Genomic DNA, 20,906 nt, shown 5'->3' on the forward strand with positions numbered 1-20,906 from the left:
TTTTAATTTTAGCAGGACACATTTGAAAAGCAGAAATTTATTCTGAAATGTATATCCTGGGTAAATATTGATGATAAATAAATAAAATAAATAAGTTCTCTGACATTTAGTTTTTTATATTTTCATTCAGTTTACCTAATCTGTTTTGTTAGGATGTAGAAATAACAAGCTTCAAAATAATATCAAAAAACAGATTGCAAAATAGAGCGACTTGTGTAACGTAACTATATCTCAGAGTATATCATGAAAACAAATATTTTTTTGTGTGTGTAAAAAATAACACGTGGTTTCTAGAAATTACTAGAAAAGGCATCTCATTAAGGCATCGTGTAACAAGATAATTCAATTAAAATACATATACCGAGTAATTAATGTTGTCAAGAGCAACATACTGTCGCCTGGAAACGTTAATTTCATTTATAAAGGCTTCGTCGTCTAATTAACAACCCTTATCACCGTTTGTCTTTCTCCCTGTGTATAAACTAATACAAAGCCGCAAATTAATCGAAACAATAAGTACAGGCAAGTAGCATAACACGCATTTCAATCACATCGAATTACTTCTTGATGCTTGATTTACAAAGTTTTCAAATATTATGATATTTAAAAACTTTGTAAATCAACATAACATTTTATAGTAGCTTCTTACTGCTTTTAAGTTGAGAACTCGAACATATCCAAAACTTTCTCAGGGGCTTTACTTGGAACAAGCATAGTGGCGTCGCATACATAAGGAATCTTTTCGAATAGAAGAAACCACATACAACATTTTTAGAAGTTTGTAAAGTAAAAAAAGTACTGGTTGAAAAACATGCTATTTAAATGTGGTCTGTAGTAGTAGAGTTTTTTTTGGAAGAACGACTGCAGTATGGTCACATTTTCATGTAATCTTAAACGAAAATTGTGGCGGTAAATCACAATAAAAAAGACAATAACTTTTAATAACAAAAACTGAAGTCGGTTGTTACAGAGACTCTATCAAGAGAATATTGTACAGGTGCATTCTAATATGCTGAATACTTTGTAAATGCAATGTTGGGCGTTTAAATGAGCGTTGGAAATTATTTTTGCGATTTTATGAAGAACGCTTTGTGCAGGTTAACATCACGCATAAACCAAGCGCCATAAATACCAATATATCCAACGTTTTGTTTCAGAAAAAGTTACGAAGCAATTAGGTAAAATTAAACCCTTTAGGGAAACAATTCCATTTTAAAAAAAGATAGAAACTCAATAGATTGCATGCTATTTAGACATTCATTCTAAGTTGTTCCGTGGAAAATTAAAATTTTATAATTCGATTGAGACATTCGTTCAATATGTCGATGTGTCATAAGTGATGACGTCACAGTTTTACTTCGAATTTCTAAATTGTTTTCTTTCAACTCGCGACAATGTTTTCCCGTAACACTTATCTTTAATTCAGCACATAATAAATTATGAAATAAAAACAGTTATAAAAAATAGATCTTTTATTAGGAAGGGACTTCTAAATCAACGGCAGAATTAAATATTACATCGTTTCACACAAAATTATAATTTATCATTTTAAAAAATCAAAGTCTTAAATTTACGCGTGTTTACCAAATTAGTTACCACGATTTAATATGACATTTTCACATAAAAACAACAACTGAGCGGTTACTTCAGGAAAGCTGATTAACAACAGTTGATTATCCTGTGTAGCGCAGTTGTCCAACACAATCAAAAAGTGTCCGACCTCTTCTCTACAATGCTCAATATTACCGCGCAGCTACGTGCACGTCTGCACTACGAACCAACAACCAACATAAACTTCGACAAATAATTTTTTTCTTCACTAACTTTATAAGCAACATTAGCACTTAGTGCAGTAATTCGTATTTTTACAAATTTACTGGTGCAAAAGTTTCTTGGCCTACTACACACACTCAGTTGTGAGAGATTCGTAATATATCCTAGTACAAAATTAGTTTCTTAGACAAAAGTGGGCGTGTACTATAAGAATAATGAATCAGAAAATAATTTAAAAAGTTAGCAATCATGAGCAGTTTAATCCACTGAATGCGTTTTTTGATAACGCTAGGCTGCATGATTGTTCTCATTTTTTTTCGTAAACTCGGAAGAGGTACCATTCGTAAAGTGAAAAGTATCCATATCTCAGGCTGGTTTTCAGAAAACATCGAAGAAAATCACAACTTTAAAGTACAGTATAACCAAACTAAATTCTTCAGATACAAGGGAAAGTGTAGAAGTTATCACGTTATAACGCATGGTAGATAAGGTGTCCGCGTAACATGCGCATGAAATATTTTTTTTATCGAAGCAGTTGGTAAATATAATAGAGGTTCATGAACTTCTTACATGGACTTGTCGTTCACAGCGAGGATGAATATTACAACAATTGAACTGAAACTATTGTAGTTGCAAAACAACAACAATACTACTGTTTCACGTTGTTAAACACTACAGCATTTTTATACGAAGCATTATCAACTCTTCAAAGTTACATAGAAAGTCAAAAACATAACACTCCTAAGATGGGCGAGAGGCATCTTCAGAAAGCTTGGAAATTCTCCAACGAAAAAAATTTAGCAGACTACGTTTAACACCAAAGTAAGCAATGAAAAACAAACTCTTGGAGGTGTTTCTTTAAATACACTTCAAAAGTTGGCACACCAAACTGTACATACAGACGAACAAAACAAACATTAACAAGTGGATAAGTTCTTAAAAAAACACCACAAAAAGTATGCACTGTGGTCGAGACCGGATCAGATAGCTAATAAGTTTGATAGTAATTCATATTATGAACAGACTGTATTTTCAAAACGATATTTTCAAAAACAACACATAAAAAGTTAATTACGGCTAGTGAGTGTCTCCTTGAGTCAAACTGATAGCAAAAACGACTCGCTTACCCATGCTTATTAACATGGCACCAAAACAACAGCGTATTAAGGACACGATTAAAGTAAGAGATGTTAAAGAAGTCATTAAGAAGATAAGACTGATTAAAAGATTCCGTCGATGATAAAATTAATTAAAATTGACTAATTAGGGTTTAAAAATGTGTAAATGTGATTATTAGATAAATCAGGATAGAAACTAATCGAGGCGAAGGCTCGTTTGCGTTGATAAAGGAAAGACTGTTTTGTAAACATTATTAGGATGCAAAAACAGTTTGTGTTGTGGACACGTGACTATAGATGACCTATGGAATTGGTTTAAAATTTTTTACTTTTTCCTAAGGATATGAGATTTAAACAATTTTGTCAAATTTCGTGACTTCACAAACCCACTGAGAAGATGCCCTAGGAAACCAATACAAAAATTTTGCAGCATTCGAATTTTGTTTTTTATGAGAAACCTATGACTACCTTCTACACATAAAAACAACTTAATAACAAAATGACTACTATCGAAGCGCTATTTTATCATGTAATTTCACTGATTATCACATGTAAAAAATATTTTTGGGACATTGCATAAATTATTTCCTTCCGCATAATTATGTACAACAGGAAAAGCAATAGCTGCTTAAACATTTTGGGTAAAATAATTCATGTTAAGTTGTTGAAAAAGAAAATAATTTATGCCAAGTTAATTCAAGTCTAAAAATACCTTAGTAAAATTACGGCCTCTCTTCGACGTAACATCACAGCCTCTTTTTAACGTAATGTTACACAAACGAAAAACTTTGATGTCATGTAGCAGAGTGTATACATTGCGCTAACACAAAGTGGTAGATGGTGGACACTTGCGCAGAGTAAAGAAACATAATTTATGCTCCCAAAACCTTTTGTCGGTTTACGATTATTCTAACTGTATTTTTATCTTCGGCAGGCCTTCTGGGCCTACCTAAAACAAATTGAAATACTTGGATATTTTTCAAGTGATAGGTTCAGTCAAATAATTCAACTTTTTGACAAATTATCCACCTTTTTTGATTAAGTTAACACCAGGATTCAAAGACATTCAAAATCGATCTTAAACAATATTTGTTTTGTTTTTGGACATATATTTAATAGATCTAAGGAAAGGTTTTAAGAAGACCACATGTTACACAGGCGTGCAAGATGAAATACCCATGTACAAGATGAAATACCCATGCTAATGGAAGAGAAGTTATAAACGAGACAGATATCAACATAGTGAATAAGTTACCGCAGCAAATATGACTGCTTGAAGAAAAATATCGATTTGCAATGAGTGTTTATCATTGCCAAATTATTTTTGTCACATCAAGAAAAATGGTTATCAATATGGGTCCTGTGTTCTGGATGTACACATTAGACATACATAGGTTTTGTGTACCTCACATGGCATAGGATTCCCGTATCGCTGTGGTAGATGCAGTACTAAACATGCCTGTGCTGTGGACCGAACAACGGACGTCGTGATTACGAAACGAACTCGATAACCACTAGGCCACGCGGTAGAATAAATCTATAACCTAGAACAAGCTAGCCTTAATAGCAGGACCCTTTCGTTGAAAAACAAAATCATTGTAGTGAATCAACAACAACAACAACAACAACAACAACAACAACAACAACAACAACAACAACAACAACAACAACAACAACAACAACAACAACAACAACAACAAGCAATGATAATAAAAACACTCACAAAATAACTCCTAAACTCCACAGATCGCATCTTTTATCATACGCTGGTGCATCTCCAACAAATGCGTCGACAATCTCTGGTGCCATATATTCTGCTGAACCAACCTATGACAGAGTTTAAACATCATCTCAGTAATTTTCTTGTTTGGTAAAACTGACCAAGCAAAGGAGTTCTAAATGCTTCGAATAAACGCCCAGGGCGTTTATTAAATTTTTAGAATTTTTTTTTGAGGGGGGGGGGGTCTATTCGAGGGGGCCGTTTAAAAGAGGGAGGGGGGGGGGGGGGGCTATTAAATTTCTTACATTTCGTCTCTTTTGCAGTTTTTAAGGATACCTATATATATATATATTCACAACAGAAAAGAAAAGATATTCACATGCGTTAGAGAATGAACTTCAAAAGCGAAAAACTAAATTTCCAACCTTAAACCTAAGATTTAGGAAAAAAGTAAGTAAGTATACTTTTACTATCGCCTCGAATAAACGCCTCTTATGAGGGAGGGGCGTCTCTTGGAGGGGGCGTTTATTTAAAAAAGGACTGAAAAGGAGGGGCGTCTATTCAAGGGGGGGGGGATTTAAAAGAAAGGTGGGGTTTATTCGAAGCATTACGGTATGTCATTTGATAGATGGAATGATATGGTCGAGTACAAAAAAAGAGTTTATTTCAAAATAATGCCGATAAAGTGAGAATGAAGACGCCAAACTCCGTAGAAACTGACAGTTAAAATCAAAGAAAAACATAAAAACAAGTTACAATTTTTTTTTCGAATGAACAGGAAGAAAAGCATAAAATCGTGATGTGAAGTTTAAGCAGAACATAGCTATTAACACAAAATTGTCCATTACATCTTCCTATACCTTATATACCTAACATTCATAACATTCCTGACATTACTGACATTTTTGACTCAACTTCCTGACATATCCCTAGATTTTTTCAGGGGAAATTTCACACGTATTTAAGTGTAAATTTACAGTTGAATACAAAGCATTTGGGAGAGCAGACTGAAAAAAAAACATCTTCGAGCACAGTTTTGAATCAGAACAAGAAAATGCTGTGCATATTACCAATCAATTGTGTAAAAACAAACTTATAAAATTCCTGACGTACTAAAAAAATTGCTGATATTTCTGATTAGCTTCTGACACTATTTTAAAAATTTAAAAATTTCTGACATTCCTGACAGAGTGGAAACTCTAAATATATTTTCATGTAGCAGTTTTTAAATCTTAATAAACTGAATTCTGCTACAAAAGAATACAACACTAAATACTCAGTATTAATTTTAACTGGTCTATTTCACAACAATGAATTCTTAATCTTCATAAACAGTCCAAACAGATGTTGCAAATATTATGTTGTGAAAATACTAATACAAAAACTACACAATACAATAAATAAAAATATGAATACAACTGTAAGGAAAAACAAATCCTTATTTATTTCAATTTGTTTGTGACACGAAACTAGTTTTCTGAGTACTTAAAGATTTCTTAGATGTTAAACACTTTGTATAGATGTGACATGAAACAAACCCACAAATATTTACATCTTCTAGCTGGAGTAATATTGATACATATGGATGTATATATAAACCTACATACACTTGTGGTGGTGATAGATACCGGTGTAATATTGGTACATACCGGTGTATAAAAAAACCTACATACACTTGTGGTGGTGATAGGTATCGGTGTAATATTGGTACATACCGGTGTATATATAAACCTACATACACTTGTGGTGGTGATAGACCGGAGTAATATTGGTACATACCGGTGTATAAAAAAACCTACATACACTTGTGGTGGTGGTAGATACCGGTGTAATATTGGTACATACCAGTGTATAAAAAAACCTACATAAACTTGTGGTGGTGATAGATACTGGTGTAATATTGGTACATACCAGTGTATAAAAAACCTACATACACTTGTGGTGGTGATTGATACCGGTGTAATATTGGTACATACCGGTGTATAGAAAAACCCACATACACTTGTGGTGGTGGTAGGTATCGGTGTAATATTGGTACATACCGGTGTATAAAAGACCTACATACACTTGTGGTGGTGATAGATATCGGTGTAATATTGGTACATACCGGTGTATAAAAACCCTACATACACTTGTGGTGGTGATAGATACTGGTGTAATTTTGGCACATACCGGTGTATAAAAGACCTACATACACTTGAGGTGGTGATAGATACTGGTGTAATTTTGGCACATACCAGTGTATAAAAAACCTACATACACTTGTGGTGGTGATTGATACTGGTGTAATTTTGGCACATACCGGTGTATAAAAAACCTACATACACTTGTGGTGGTGATTGATACTGGTGTAATATTGGTACATACCGGTGTATAAAAGACCTACATACACTTGTGGTGGTGATAGATACCGGTGTAATATTGGTACATACTGGTGTATAGAAAAACCTACATACACTTGTGGTGGTGATTGATACTGGTGTAATATTGGTACATACCGGTGTATAAAAGACCTACATACACTTGTGGTGGTGATAGATATCGGTGTAATATTGGTACATACCGGTGTATAAAAAAACCTACATACACTTGTGGTGGTGATTGATACTGGTGTAATATTGGTACATACCGGTGTATATATAAACCTACATACACTTGTGGTGGTGATAGATACCGGTGTAATATTGGTACATACTGGTGTATAAAAAAACCTACATACACTTGTGGTGGTGATAGACCGGAGTAATATTGGTACATACCGGTGTATAAAAAAACCTACATACACTTGTGGTGGTGATAGATACTGGTGTAGTATTCACACATACTGATGTATATAAGAACTTACATACAGTTTTGGTTGTGATAGATAACGGTGTAATATCAATACGTACCGGTGTATATAGTTCAGGAGTTGTAGCACTACCAACCATTGATATTCCACTTGCAAGATTAAAATCACAAATAACAACTGGCACAATCTAAATGCAGAGTTTCTTATAACAATGATACACCTTCACAAAAATATTATAGTTTTGTAGATGTAAAGTTAAGCTTAAAAATATAAAAAATAAATTAAGCTGACTAAATATTCAAATCGATTGAATACTAGACAGAGCTGTTTGTCAGAACTGTCAGCCCTTTTATTGTGCCTCCCTTTCAAACAGAGGTCGAATTAAAATAGTAAATTATTTGTGTATTGTTGGGGTGTATCCATGTTTTTAAAAATATAACAACAGACGAGTACAGAAAGGAGTATAAATTGGTACCAGACAGGTGCGCATTGTTTCCAAAAAAAGAGACTATCAGTTCATCATTCAGGATGTAAAAGGAGCAATTACAGAAAATAATAAAGCAACAATGAAGAGAAATGACTTTAAAAAAAATGATATGGTTTCGCAGAAAATTGTTTACAGACTACAAAAGTGAGTGCTTCATGAATTCTCAATGTAAAAGTTAATGCATGAAAAAACTTACACTGTCAGCATTAATACATAAAATATTATCAGGCTTTAAATCACGATGAGCAATTCCTGAAAAAAAACGTTAAATTAAGTTCACGTAACTTTTAACCCAAAGCAGAGTAAGTTGTAAGCCAAAATAATTTGAATATGCCTTTCCTGAGTTAGCGCAGCCATAATTAATTCGCGAATTTTGAGTACACCTTGGATTTGGAATGTTTTGGAACATTAAATTTTGCTACAAAAAAAGCTTTAAGAGACTTAAAATACAATGCTGATACATAACAAAAAGGAAAACCATCTCAAGGTAAACTGTAAATCTCTTAAATGAGCTTCTCTATTTTAGCATTGGGTGTAGGCTTCGCTACTGAGAACGGAAGGTCAAAGTCTAACTTGCTCCACTTGCAGGAAAATTAAATATGGCTGTGCTAATTCCGAAATGGCGTATTGACAAAGCTATAGAGATGTTGAAACTGCAAAATACATAAATAAATACTGATGTTGTGCAAAAAAAGTTAGCTATTCAATTTCTAGCAATCGAAAAAGGAGATATAGTTATAAATCTCATCTTGTTGGTTTGCAGCTCACTCTATTTTACTAAAGGAATTTGGCCTATGAAAACATGGTCATGGGTTGTAACACTTTTTATCTTGTCTACAGGTGATTTCCAAATCTTATTGTCATTACTTTACCTTTGTACAAAGTCTAAATAATGTGGTAAAAAATGGCATCTGTTCGTATGGTCTGGTTGCTTTTCACACTATTTATTTTACTTAATTTAATAAGTTAATTTAATGTTATAAAAATCACTTTTTCTCGAATTCACAAATCCAAATTCGCTTTCTTTAACTGTCATAAAAATTGCCAAATAACCTGGTTAGAAAGTTCTGCAGAAATTCTTTGCATAAGCAGATTACACCAGGCAAACTATTGCCGACAGGGGCCATAATTATTAACCTGACCAGCCTGAAATTCATACCAGAACAAAAAATAAAAAAACAGGAGGGCCAGGCAGCTAAAAAACTATGAAGCAACTATACTGAAGTCAATGCCTGGTAATCTTTACAAGTGCAGACAAGAAGTGCCAAGAGTGGTGGAGAGTAACATGAAGTCATAAATCTTTAATTAGAAAAAAAATGTGCAGAAAACATAAACATTATACATATATTTACAGAAACAAAAAAACTTCAAATTTTTCCTAGCCTGGTATCATCTTACAATCACTTGGGTTTTTGAATAGATTGAAAGGCTGAAATTTAAATTTTGTTGTTATACTAAAACCATCAACAAGGAAAAGAACTAAACCAATACACCTCTCTGTAAACAAAAAACAAATGATTTCTTTTAAAGAGAAAAATCAGAAAGAAAAATTTATTTTGTTTTTTTGGTTAATTTTTTGGTGGATTTTTATTTTCAGTGATTATGATACCTCCAAAGCCTAAATAGGCAAATTTTGTGGTTTTGTTCCATATCCAACCACCCACTCCTTTAAAAACCTATTTATTAAAAATTGTTACTCTGCCGCACCGTTTTGATTTTCTTAAAATATCTAAACAGGCTCCAAAAGACCTTTGCTTAGACCAATTATACATAAAAGTTTGTTTATCATTAAACACAACGTTTGAGTTTTCATCAGTGACTTTTATCTCTGTGAAATATTATACATGCTGAATCTTTCTTATATACAGAACACTAACGTATCCTAGAGTTTTGTTTAAAGCTGGAAAATAAATTAAATAAACTAGTATAAGTATAACTAGCAAAGTGTGTGCAGAGATTAACAGGAAGTAAACTAACCTTTATCGTGAAGAAATTTTAATGCAGTAGCAATATCATTTACAACCAAACTAGCCTCTCTTTCAGTGAAATAGGTTTTCCTCTCTATATGTTTCAACAAGTGACCTAAAAAAATATATGAAACAAGTCTATATATACATTCACTTAATTTGCTCCGAGATCGATTCCATGGCCAAAGTTTTTTAGTTGTAGAAAGAGATTCAGACCTTTTGGATATGGAATGAATTTTGTTGAATACCCATATCAGGTTTCTTATGCAAAAAAGATTCGAGTCAAATCTCGCCCTTGCATGTTGTATATCAAAGTATTGCGGAAGTATAAATGGAGTGTTGAACATCGATTGTAAAAAGTTAGACTTACCACCTTCCATGCGTTCAAAGACAAGATAAAATCTAAACAAAATTAGAATTACATGTCAGTTAAAAATAAAAAAATAGAAAATGTGTTAATGTGCTTGATGTGTCTACCAAAATTGATTTGTTGGATTCAACTGCAGAAGTAATTCCTGTATATTTTTTTAAACATTTTTCATAACAATTTGTATGTATTCTTCTGAGTATTACAATTAGACTTTTATTTGTTTTGTATTTGTGTAAGAGGCAGTAAATAATCATTGAAACAATCACTCATTGAGACAAAAATAAACAACAAACAATATTAATAACTACGAAAGTTCAGTACTTGTCCTCTTCCTCATAAAAGTCAACCAACTGCAAGATATTTCTAAAATGTAAAGGATATAAATAATAGCCATGTATTTTGAATATAAGGAAAGGCGTTACAAACGTTCTTATACTCAGCCTTTTAAATTTCATGTACTTTACACTTAATTTAAATAGGTCAAAAATTACAGCTTGTGTTTCACTTTGACAATTAATACTTTGTTTTGTGATAGCAAGCTCCTATATGCATGAAAAATGGTTAAATTTTAACGGACCTATGTGGATTTAAAACAACAGAAAAAAAAACAAATAATCCAATTCTCAGAAAAGTTTAAAAATCCATATTTTTAAACTGTTTTACTTATGAATCCGCCATTTTTGGTCCAAAAAAAAAATTCTTAAAAAACTGACTTCATCACATTTGATGGTCAAATGTTCTCTATCTTTGTAGAAAAAAACAGAATAAACTAATGTGTCTTTAAAATCACATTTTAGGACTGTGTTGGGTCATTTTGCGCATAAATCTACCATTTTTGAGATTATAAAATTTGTTTTCAGAAAACTGACATTGTCACATAGGACGTCTATTGTTCTTTATCTTTGTGCAAAAAATCAGAAAAAATAATGATCCAATTCTAAGAAAAGTTGTCAACAGATAGACAAATGCACTGACACAGGTCAATTTATGGGACCATACTACATTGATAAAAAACTTGCCAACATAAACTAAGAATTTTTGTTGAAACGTTGGCAATTGCTGCAATAATTGCAAGATCAAAGTGAATTAAAAAGGCTACATCCCAAGAAAAAATCAATTTTAATTGATAAGCAAACGATACATAGATTTGTACATGTGTATTAATATACAACTTAAAAGTATGAAAGAGGCGAAGGAGAAGGGAGGGGGGGTTGTTTAACATTTTTTTGCTGCAAGAGTAAAGACCAGTATATATCATAGCTTTTTTAGCAACCTAAACTTTTTATCATGAGTGCCTGTAATAGAGTCTACCATCAATGTTATTTTAATTTTAATTCTGAAACAAAGAATGTCAAAATGTTTGAAAATATAATGGATGTAAACAATGTCGGAGTTTTGTCATAGAAGTGTGCTCGAACACCCCACGTACTGCAATAGCAAATTTGAAGCGTATACTTTTCTGTAAGAACATTATTCTTATTTAAATGTAAAATAAAAAATCATGTTTTTGCCGTGTTTACTGTTAAGCATTTATACAGCTTCATGACAAAATAAATCTCCAGATTCAAATGAAATTGGTTAGTCTCATGTACAAAAACGTATAAACTTTCAGCCTGTTAACCGACAAAATGTCTGCCAATCTCCAGTTTGGTCGGACAAAATGTCCGATAGATTTCCATCCTTGACAGACACGCTGATTCTATAAACTTTAAAAAAAATAAATTTCCTCAAATGTAAATGCAGTATTCAAAGTTTGAGGAAGAAGGTGATCATTTTTTTGCTGTTGTCTCAAATTTCTTTCTTTCTATTTTATTTAAAAACATCACCAATACACTGCTTGTGTGTCTGTCTGTGTAGTTTGAAATCAAAATGAAGGAAATAAACTTACGGACATTCTCCCAAGAAATGAAGTAAGTCAATTTCTCGCAATACTCTACATCTGTCATAGCCTTCAAATTTATCAATAATCTGGAAAAAAAATGCCCAATATCTTTTTCACCCAGTATGTAATATTGTTTACACGGTTATATAGCGTACAAGTGACAATTTTTAGATGTCAGCAATCATGAATTATATAAAAAGATTTACAACTTTTTAATTTTAGGACATTTTAGTAGAATTTAGGCTTTGAAGTTAAATTTTAGGAGAGTAAAACTAGAAAATGTATAAACCATACGACGAATTAAGCCCAATAAGTGCCCTTATTTTTAAATAAGAGCCCGGGCGGTTTATTCGTCATTTATGGTACACATTTTCCATATTTAAAAGATTTCGCCGAAACATTAGGATGAAATAACCAATAATCAAGCCTTTACTGTTGTAAATGTTAGAAAGACATGTCAAATAGTAGTAACTATAGAAATATTAGTCCCGTTGCAAGATAAACATATGCTCAATTTTTTCACATAAAATGGAACAACAAGAAGAATTATGTCACCATGAAATTTTAGGAGAAATCAATTGGGTGCAAACTTTAGGTTATTACCAGATTTCGAGATACGAGATTAGGAGGTCTTTGTTTTTTTCAATTTCAAATCGACAAAATTCCTTGCACATTGAACATCATCCTGTTACAAGGAAGATTTTGAAAATTCATTCACATATATTTGTTTTTCTATATTTTTTTGTTATCTTAATGCACATATAAATTGCTTTGATTTGTTACCATTCAACATAAGTATTCTGCTTTCTATATATACATAATGTATATTTTTTACATTTCATTTCATAGACAAGAAACATTGTGTGTAATAGAAACTAACTACCGAAACTGTAAATTTTTTGACATTATTTGTTTAATTTTTTTAAAATTAAGTTAAATAAATTTTAATTATTTTTCAAGATCTTAAAGAAAAATAATTTTACCCTTAAGGTCTTCATTTTAGAATCATTGCCAAAACTCTTCGATTACTGTAATACACGAATTATGGTATTATAAAAATTACAACAAGGTAATTATAAATAGAAATATATTAGAACCTTCACAGCATACTGTTTTTGGTCTTTGTCTGTTGCCAAAGACACCAAAGAATTTGCACCTCGTCCAAGAACTTGAGAGCTGAGAGAGTATTTGTCTGAAAAAATAAACAGTGCTATAGAAACTCTTATTTTACGTACATGAAACCATAAGAATTATTAGCTCTGAAAAATATACTTTTGCATGAAATATCAAGTATGTAGTGCTTGAGTGCACTATACCTAAGTATGCACCACTATGTGTATACTCAATAGACTATATTTTTGTTTCCGTTTTAAACTATTTCGTAATACACTACAGATAATAAAAATTGTAGAAATCAGCGAGGTAGATCAATAAAACATAGTTACCATGAAAAGTTTCGTACGAAACACTTCGAGGTCTTCGTTTCTTCTTTTTCTTTGGTTTAGTGTTTGCTTCAGATTGAAGAGGTTGGCTAACAAGAAGATCTAAAAGAAAAGCATAATTCTTGACAAAAAATGCAATGAAGAGCATTTAACAGATTGAAGAGGTTGGCTAACAAGAAGATCTAAAAGAAAAGCATAATTCTTGACAAAAAATGCAATGAAGAGCATTTAACCTATGGTAATGTATTTATTTTTAAAACGCCACCAGCCCACCCAACCCCCACCCCCTATCATTAGGAGCCCACCCTTTTTATTTTAACAGTAACTTTCCTATTACTTCGAGGTCAAGCTATTATCATCATCCCGTAAGGAATATTTAATGCAAACACCCTAATAATTTGAACTCATAATTATCCAATGTTGCCAATTTTAAAAATTGCCACAAGTTTAGTTTACTGATTTTCTTGAATCTTTTCACAATTTTCAACTACAAATGTGATGTGCTAAACTGAAAAGCCAATCTTAATTTAATACTAATTTTTTAGTTCTATTGATGCAATTATACACTGTTTTTTTTACATAAAAATGAGTGTTTTTAGGAGTCCTTTTAGAAACCATCCTATAATTCTAAATTTCATGACATAACGTACGAACATTAGCTTACTTGTCTGCATAGGTTCTAAGTTACACACACTCTACCACAAAGATCTTTTAGTACTGGTTATATTGGTGAATTGTATACTCACAAAATTTTGACATTGTTTTCATTAATACTAAATGAACAAAATAATTTTCTTGAGGAATTAAAGCTATCAATTATTAAAGCACTCAAAAAAAAACACGAAGACAGTTGACATGAATGTTAACTGATGTTAACAAAAATTCTTTATTTATGTCTGAATTTAAGTAAAGATATGCACTTTATACTTAATTGAACTGTTGTTTTTGTCCAGAAGCGTGTGAATGCAAAATAAAGTATGCTGATGTGAAGCAGGATTAGTATTTCACATCAGTTTTTGCCGATATGTGAAATAAACTGAATTAGAAAAGCTGATTGGTAATTCTAAAATATGAACATGTCTTTTTTAATGTCAAAATAAACACACATATAGAGGACAGCTGTTCATGTCGATTTGTTATTCTTAAATTTAGTAGAAATAAACCAAATCACCTTTTCACAAAACTTGTCTAAACATTCCACTGATTTGACTTACGTACTCAAAAAAATAAACTAGAAAATGCATGATAGTCATAGAAAAGTTACTTGTTTATTATTTGATATTTGCAATTTAAAAATATATACAATGATATAATGGAAAAAGTCTCAGCATGCTAATGTCAGAAGAGGGGAAAAATATCAGACTAAATATTTATGGAAGGAAATTTTCGTAAATTCACAGAATTTGCAAGTTATTGATATAATTTGTGAAAATTTATCCTCACAAAAATTATACAGTTCTGGCTTCGTCACACCTCACATTGTGTTTGTGTATCATGTGCAACATGCACGATCCAGGATCCCATCATGATTTTTGTGATGGTAAAAGCCATTCACAAAAGTTATTTGACTTGATTGCAAAAGTTTCTTCCTTTAAAAAGTAATCAAATTAGAAAGATCTACAATTATGGCATAAAAAACTTTTTTATTCGAATGTTGATGATTGAGGAAAATAAACAGCAACTCCTCTGTAAGTGGTCAAGTGTAAGTCACATTTTTCTTTTCATACATTTTTTTCCACAAAACGAAACATTAAAACTCACTTAAACAATTAGAATATTTATTTCGATGATTTATCGAATGAAGCGAGAATAACGAACATCCTTAATAAATAGACTTTAAAACATTTCTTTTTCGAAATATTTACCTTCAACTTAAATAACAGGTTTATATTTAATTTTTGGAAGCCAATTTGTTTCTTTGTTTCTTTGTTTAATAGTAATTCACAACAATGAGGATCACGATGTTAGATTGTGGAGATCGCGATATTACTTGCACAGTAAATCGTGACCATCATGATGCTGAAGAATTTTTCTGTTACGTTAGCATAGTGGATCATGCAATTCACCAGGTTAGGTGTCACAAGCCAGTACTGTACAAAAGCCAACAATTTGTAACAGAAAAAAACTCCTAATTGACAGATTCACGAAAATTGAAAATGGGAAGATCATAGATAATCACACAAAAGTAACAGATATCCTTAACCATCAATTACAATTGCGCTATTTACACTGTTATACTTTTCTAATAGTTTTTTAATGCAGAATTGTTGCAAAAAAAATTTGTTGTGAAAATTATTTTTCTAATAACTTATATAGTGATAGAAGTTCTAAAATAGTGGGCATACTTTAAACAAAAAAAACCATTCAAATAGAGACTTTTTGGTTGCATCGTGATAATTATTTTGTTGATTGTTTTTATGTCAGTAACAATGTGAAATAATGTCTAAAATAATGTCTAATGCTTGGGTGATTTTAGTTTAACAGATTTTCACATTGTCATAATATACAATAATAAGTGCACATTTACCAGGGAATGTTTACTTCATTTTATTATTTGTTTACTTCTGTGCAAAGTCAGGTTAAGGAGCATAAGTTAACCTTACCATTTGTTATCAAACCACTTTCAATTTCAGTTTCAATACCAAGGACTTCATCAGTACCATGCTGCTTCCAAGCTTCAAAGGATGATGGAAAATACCAACCATTCTCCATGTTGTCTAAACAAATGAGAACAAAAACTGTTCTTAATAATACATAATGGGTATGAACCTAAGAAGTGAAGTTTGGCACATTGCCTTAATTATTAAACTATTGTAAGTTATTTAGGCTAATGACCAAAAAGAGGAAAAATATGTAGTATATATATTGTATATATTTTGTTCCAAATTTCTCAAAAAGCAATCGTACAGGGTTTAAAATATATCTAGTCTATTATTCGTTCCCACCTGGGTAACGCTCCATGTTATTTTAAGAAAAGAAAATTGTTCATTGTAATGTTACTGTCAGTTAAAGATCAAAACAAATAAAAGTTTCATAGCATCGCATATCGTATTCCTCCTACAAGTCCCTCCCTTTATTTCGCCTCTTTTTAAACCCCTAAAATTCTATACATTTATCTTTACCAGTGAATATATATATTTATCATAAATAAAAAATATAATCTATATTAATAGAAGCATTAACTCAAAATGCAGAAATAAATACATATTGAACAATATTAATTTTCCCAATCAGAAAAAAAGTGGTGTATTGTTGATCACACTTCGGTTTTTCACAAAAATTGAAAATAGGCACAAGTGATTCTAAAGTGCTTTTAATTATGTAATCGAAGCTGCCACAGAGATTTTAAAATAAATATATATCAATATATATAAAAAACTGTTTTTTACACTGGCCCCTTGAATTTAGCATTATGCAAGTGTTACAATCACTTGCCGTTGCAATTTTTGCACATTAGAACACTGTGACAGTTTTTTTTTGCAGATGTGTTTTTTTAACCTAACAAAACACGTTAATAAACTCAATACTTTCGTATGATTTAGCTATACCCTGGAAATTAAAAACAATTTTTTTACTGGAGAAAAGTATTATAATAACCCATAAAATAATACACAATAAAAACATCAGTTTAAATGGAATAAAGTTTAAAAGTAAATACAACATTTTTCTTCCCACGTATATAACGACAGTCTTTGTGTGTAAAAACATATTATTTGTTACACAGAGCCTCATAAGGGTCAACGCAGGAAGTAAACATAATATTAAGTTGTTATATGAACATACTCATGAGGTACTTCCCAATTAATTTTAGCGTAGTACATTACAGTAAAAAACAATAGCATGCCGTTAACAGGAACGGGGTGGGTCATAAGCTTCATGGCTAATTTGCTTTTAACAGATAGAAAGCCAATTGTTGATGGCTGCTACCTATTTAGCTAACTACGTAGCTTAGCTTAGTGCATGCTTATTAGTTAGTGTCTTATACACCAGTACCAGAATCATACATTAAAAAACTATTGCACTGGTTCCGGAATTATACATTGAAAAACTACTAATTCGATAGCAAATTTCTCCGTCTTTTAGCTTGTGAATCGGCACAGAAGTTTCCAGCAAACTTCCAAGATTTTTTGTGGAAAATTTCATTTTGACAAGGAGGATGACACAATAATTATAATTCGAAAAAATAATTTCTCTTATCCTTACAATTCAACTTGAAGAGCTTCTTGCGAAATACATGTTTAACCCCCTGACCATTTCGAATGTTTCAATGAAGCAAAAGCTTGGTTTTTATATTGTGGATACAAACCCTTACATATAAAATAAGTATAGAGCCTAGATAACAAGATGCTTAAAATTTCTTTGAAGAAACCATCTGTTCTGCTTTCATATGCAGGAAGAGATATTCTTTTTCGCTAAAGAATTTTATAGTTTTTATACGGCATCTAAATAAGTATAAATTCACTATGTTGATTACTGTTGTTGTTGGGGAAAAATTTTCAACTTTTTAAGAATTAAAAAAATTAGATACAAAAGAAGAATTATATTGACACTGTAATTAAGGCTTCACAAAAAAGATTGACGACAATAATATAACCAGAGATTAATGAATTAAAATATAGTTGTATTCATGGTAGAAGAAAATTCAAAGGAAGAGGCTCTGGACAACAAGCTTCCGTACGTCTTTTTTTATTTTTATATTATTCAGCAACCTATAGATCTCAGACCCTTTTTATTACTGTGTTTTACCAGCTCAGTTTTCATACTTCTTTCAGTACTATATAAAGCAAGACTGCCAGTTTTCGCTCGCTTTGCGAGTAAATAAGTCTGATCAATTTTTGGAATTGTAAAAATTCCACACAGACCTTCATCACTAATTAAATAGGGTGGGCAATTCTCATCATCACTTATCTGGGACATATCTACATCTTATATAATAATAAGGAAGTTTATGTGACGGTCCTAGTGGATGCGTTCATTTTCTTTTAATGTAGCCGAAAAAGGTATGTCCTAAATGTTAAATTTTATGACGTGATGGTGCGACGTCAATAACACTAATTTAACGTCAATATCTTATATCAAATTAATGAAGCCATTACAGTGCACTTAAAACTTTAAGGCTAAATAACTTGGAAACTTGTAATAGTAATATTATTAATAGTCATAAAGTTCAATCGTATATATGAAAAGATAACAATCAGGCCCGGTCAGGAATGACGTGCAATTGCACGCGCAAGCCTTGTCACACCCCTAAAAGGAACTTAGGAGTGGGATGTCTCGCACACCTCGGTACCTGTGTGGAGAGCGATGTACAAAATAGAAAATCAACAGTTTGATTTTCAATGTTAAAATGAAAATTATTTGCAGTTGATAACAAAGCCCAGAGGCAGACCGAGAAAGACTTGGCAGGAGGTTATAAGGACAGACTTGATAGAGAGGAAGTTGAGTTTAGATCTAACACAGTCTAGATCAGATTGGAAGAGGGTCATTAATATACCCCGTCCAACCCATGCTAGCATGGAAAACGGACGTTAAGCCGAGAATGATGATGATGATGATGAACAACTGGTTTTATCTACAATTAAATCCATGATATAATGTCTATTCCACCTGTAAGTGCAATTTTGCAGACGTGCTTCATCCATGCTCCGTCAGCGTTCACCTCCGCATTAGTTAAGAACCGCATGGCTCGATTTCTTGCGTAAGACCTGGTTACCAACGACGAAGAGGACAGGCTTTAGGGATTTGTGTCTACACAGTTCTTTTAACTAAGTCAGGAGTCAGTGAATTAGCTAGGATGGTCAAGTTGGCTATGAATAGGCTTCCTCGTGGATTAAAAGGACTAGAACTATTCAATAATTCTAAGATCTAAACAAATGGAAGTGTCCGACCAAGACGGAAATCTATTTGAGGTTTTAACCGACGAAAGTTCGAAACAAGCTATGCACATGTCCAACCAAACTGTAAATGTTGTAGACATTTCGTCTGACGAGTCTCCAAAAAATTATTTTGAGGGCTGCCTTCTAGGAAGTTTTTTAGGAATCGCACGCCTACTATCTTTTATCGCACCCCTAAATAGAACTCAGGCGTGCGATGTTTGTCGCACTCCATCGCAACTTTAGGAGTGTGACCTACTGCACGCCAGTCATTTTACTCACGACCAGGCCTGAACAATCTTAGCATAAATTAATATTTGCATTTTCCTTGTTATTCTAGCAGCTCCACTTGCATTTAACTAAGTGACACTAAAAAAGAAAAGACCTTTGAGTATATTCATCCTAATGTACTCCAATTTCATTTTTTAGATAACAAATTGAAGTTGAACAAAAAAATACCATAAAGATTTGTGATGCAAGAAATAAAGTAAGACTGCTATAGGATTTCAAGGCAAGACGAAGCTTCAGTTGTTCTGCAAAACGCATATTTCAACCAAAAAAGATTATCCTTTGGTTTTTTGTTGGAATACAACGTGTAACGGTCGTTGTCAAAGAAAGATCATTGTCAAGGAAATAGAAATGTATGTACAATACTTTGCTGACAAACGCAGTTATTGATAGTTCCGGCAATAGTGAGACGATATTGTACTTGATATAGCCTACTTGGAAAATATGGTGGCTAAACAAAGAAGAAAGCTAAATTAGAAGTGCACAATGTGTCAACATTCTTTAGATAGTCGCAGCATATATGTTGTGATAAATGCTTTAGATGGAATCATCTTTAATGCGCTAAGGGAGCAATCAATCTAAAAAACAATCCTTTCAATTTGTATAATATTTATTTGAAACGATCTCCATACGATTTTAAATCGAATTTCTAAAAAAAATTCAAAAAAACTGTTTCAAATACGTTTCAATTCGTTACAAAATAGTTATAAATCGTTTTGTTGAATTGAAATCGTTTTGTAATTGTTTCCAAAAAGTTTTGCATTCGTCCCAATCGTTTCAAAAAAATTAAAATTAATTCGTTTCAACACTTCATTAAATACGATTTAAAATCGCTTTCAAAGAAATTAACTATAAAATTATGTAAATGTCTGTATATTTTGTCATGAAAAAAAGAAATCGAGATTGTAGAAGGCGAAAAGATCGCTGTAGATCAATGAAAAATCATGAAAACAGGATCTTAGAAAGTGAAAAGATCGTCATAGATCGTTTAAACATCATAAAAAGCATCGTAGAAAGCAAAAAGATTGCTGTAGATCTTTTAAAAATCATGAAAACGGCATCATAGAAAGTGAAAAGATCACTGTAGATCATTTAAAAATCATGCAGATCGTTTAAATACAGTCAAAACGGCATTGTAGAAAGTGAAAACATTGCTTAAAAAATCGTTTAAAAATCATGAAAACGAGATTGTAAA

At 31.9% G+C, this 20,906-nt stretch overlaps 1 protein-coding gene across 2 annotated transcripts in view; it reads right to left on the minus strand.

Annotated features, from left to right (window-relative positions):
• Positions 1–20,906, minus strand: part of LOC130629446 (MAP kinase-interacting serine/threonine-protein kinase 1-like) — a 32,969-nt gene that overhangs the window by 10,165 nt on the left and 1,898 nt on the right. The window contains exons 2-11 of one of the 2 annotated variants that reach the window (XM_057442638.1): positions 16,154–16,267; positions 13,554–13,652; positions 13,206–13,300; positions 12,115–12,194; positions 10,548–10,589; positions 10,227–10,258; positions 9,867–9,971; positions 8,086–8,141; positions 7,503–7,589; positions 4,615–4,718 (exon numbers count right to left, since the gene is read on the minus strand). In XM_057442638.1, the coding sequence (XP_057298621.1) occupies positions 4,615–4,718; positions 7,503–7,589; positions 8,086–8,141; positions 9,867–9,971; positions 10,227–10,258; positions 10,548–10,589; positions 12,115–12,194; positions 13,206–13,300; positions 13,554–13,652; positions 16,154–16,262 (809 nt within the window). In that variant the 5' untranslated portion in view covers positions 16,263–16,267. Of the gene's footprint in view, positions 1–4,614; positions 4,719–7,502; positions 7,590–8,085; positions 8,142–9,866; positions 9,972–10,226; positions 10,259–10,547; positions 10,590–12,114; positions 12,195–13,205; positions 13,301–13,553; positions 13,653–16,153; positions 16,601–20,906 lie in introns of those variants that run through there. The other variant, XM_057442639.1, reaches the window with a different exon arrangement.

The sequence above is a fragment of the Hydractinia symbiolongicarpus genome, chromosome 2 (assembly GCF_029227915.1).
Source record: "Hydractinia symbiolongicarpus strain clone_291-10 chromosome 2, HSymV2.1, whole genome shotgun sequence".
Lineage (NCBI taxonomy): Eukaryota > Metazoa > Cnidaria > Hydrozoa > Anthoathecata > Hydractiniidae > Hydractinia > Hydractinia symbiolongicarpus.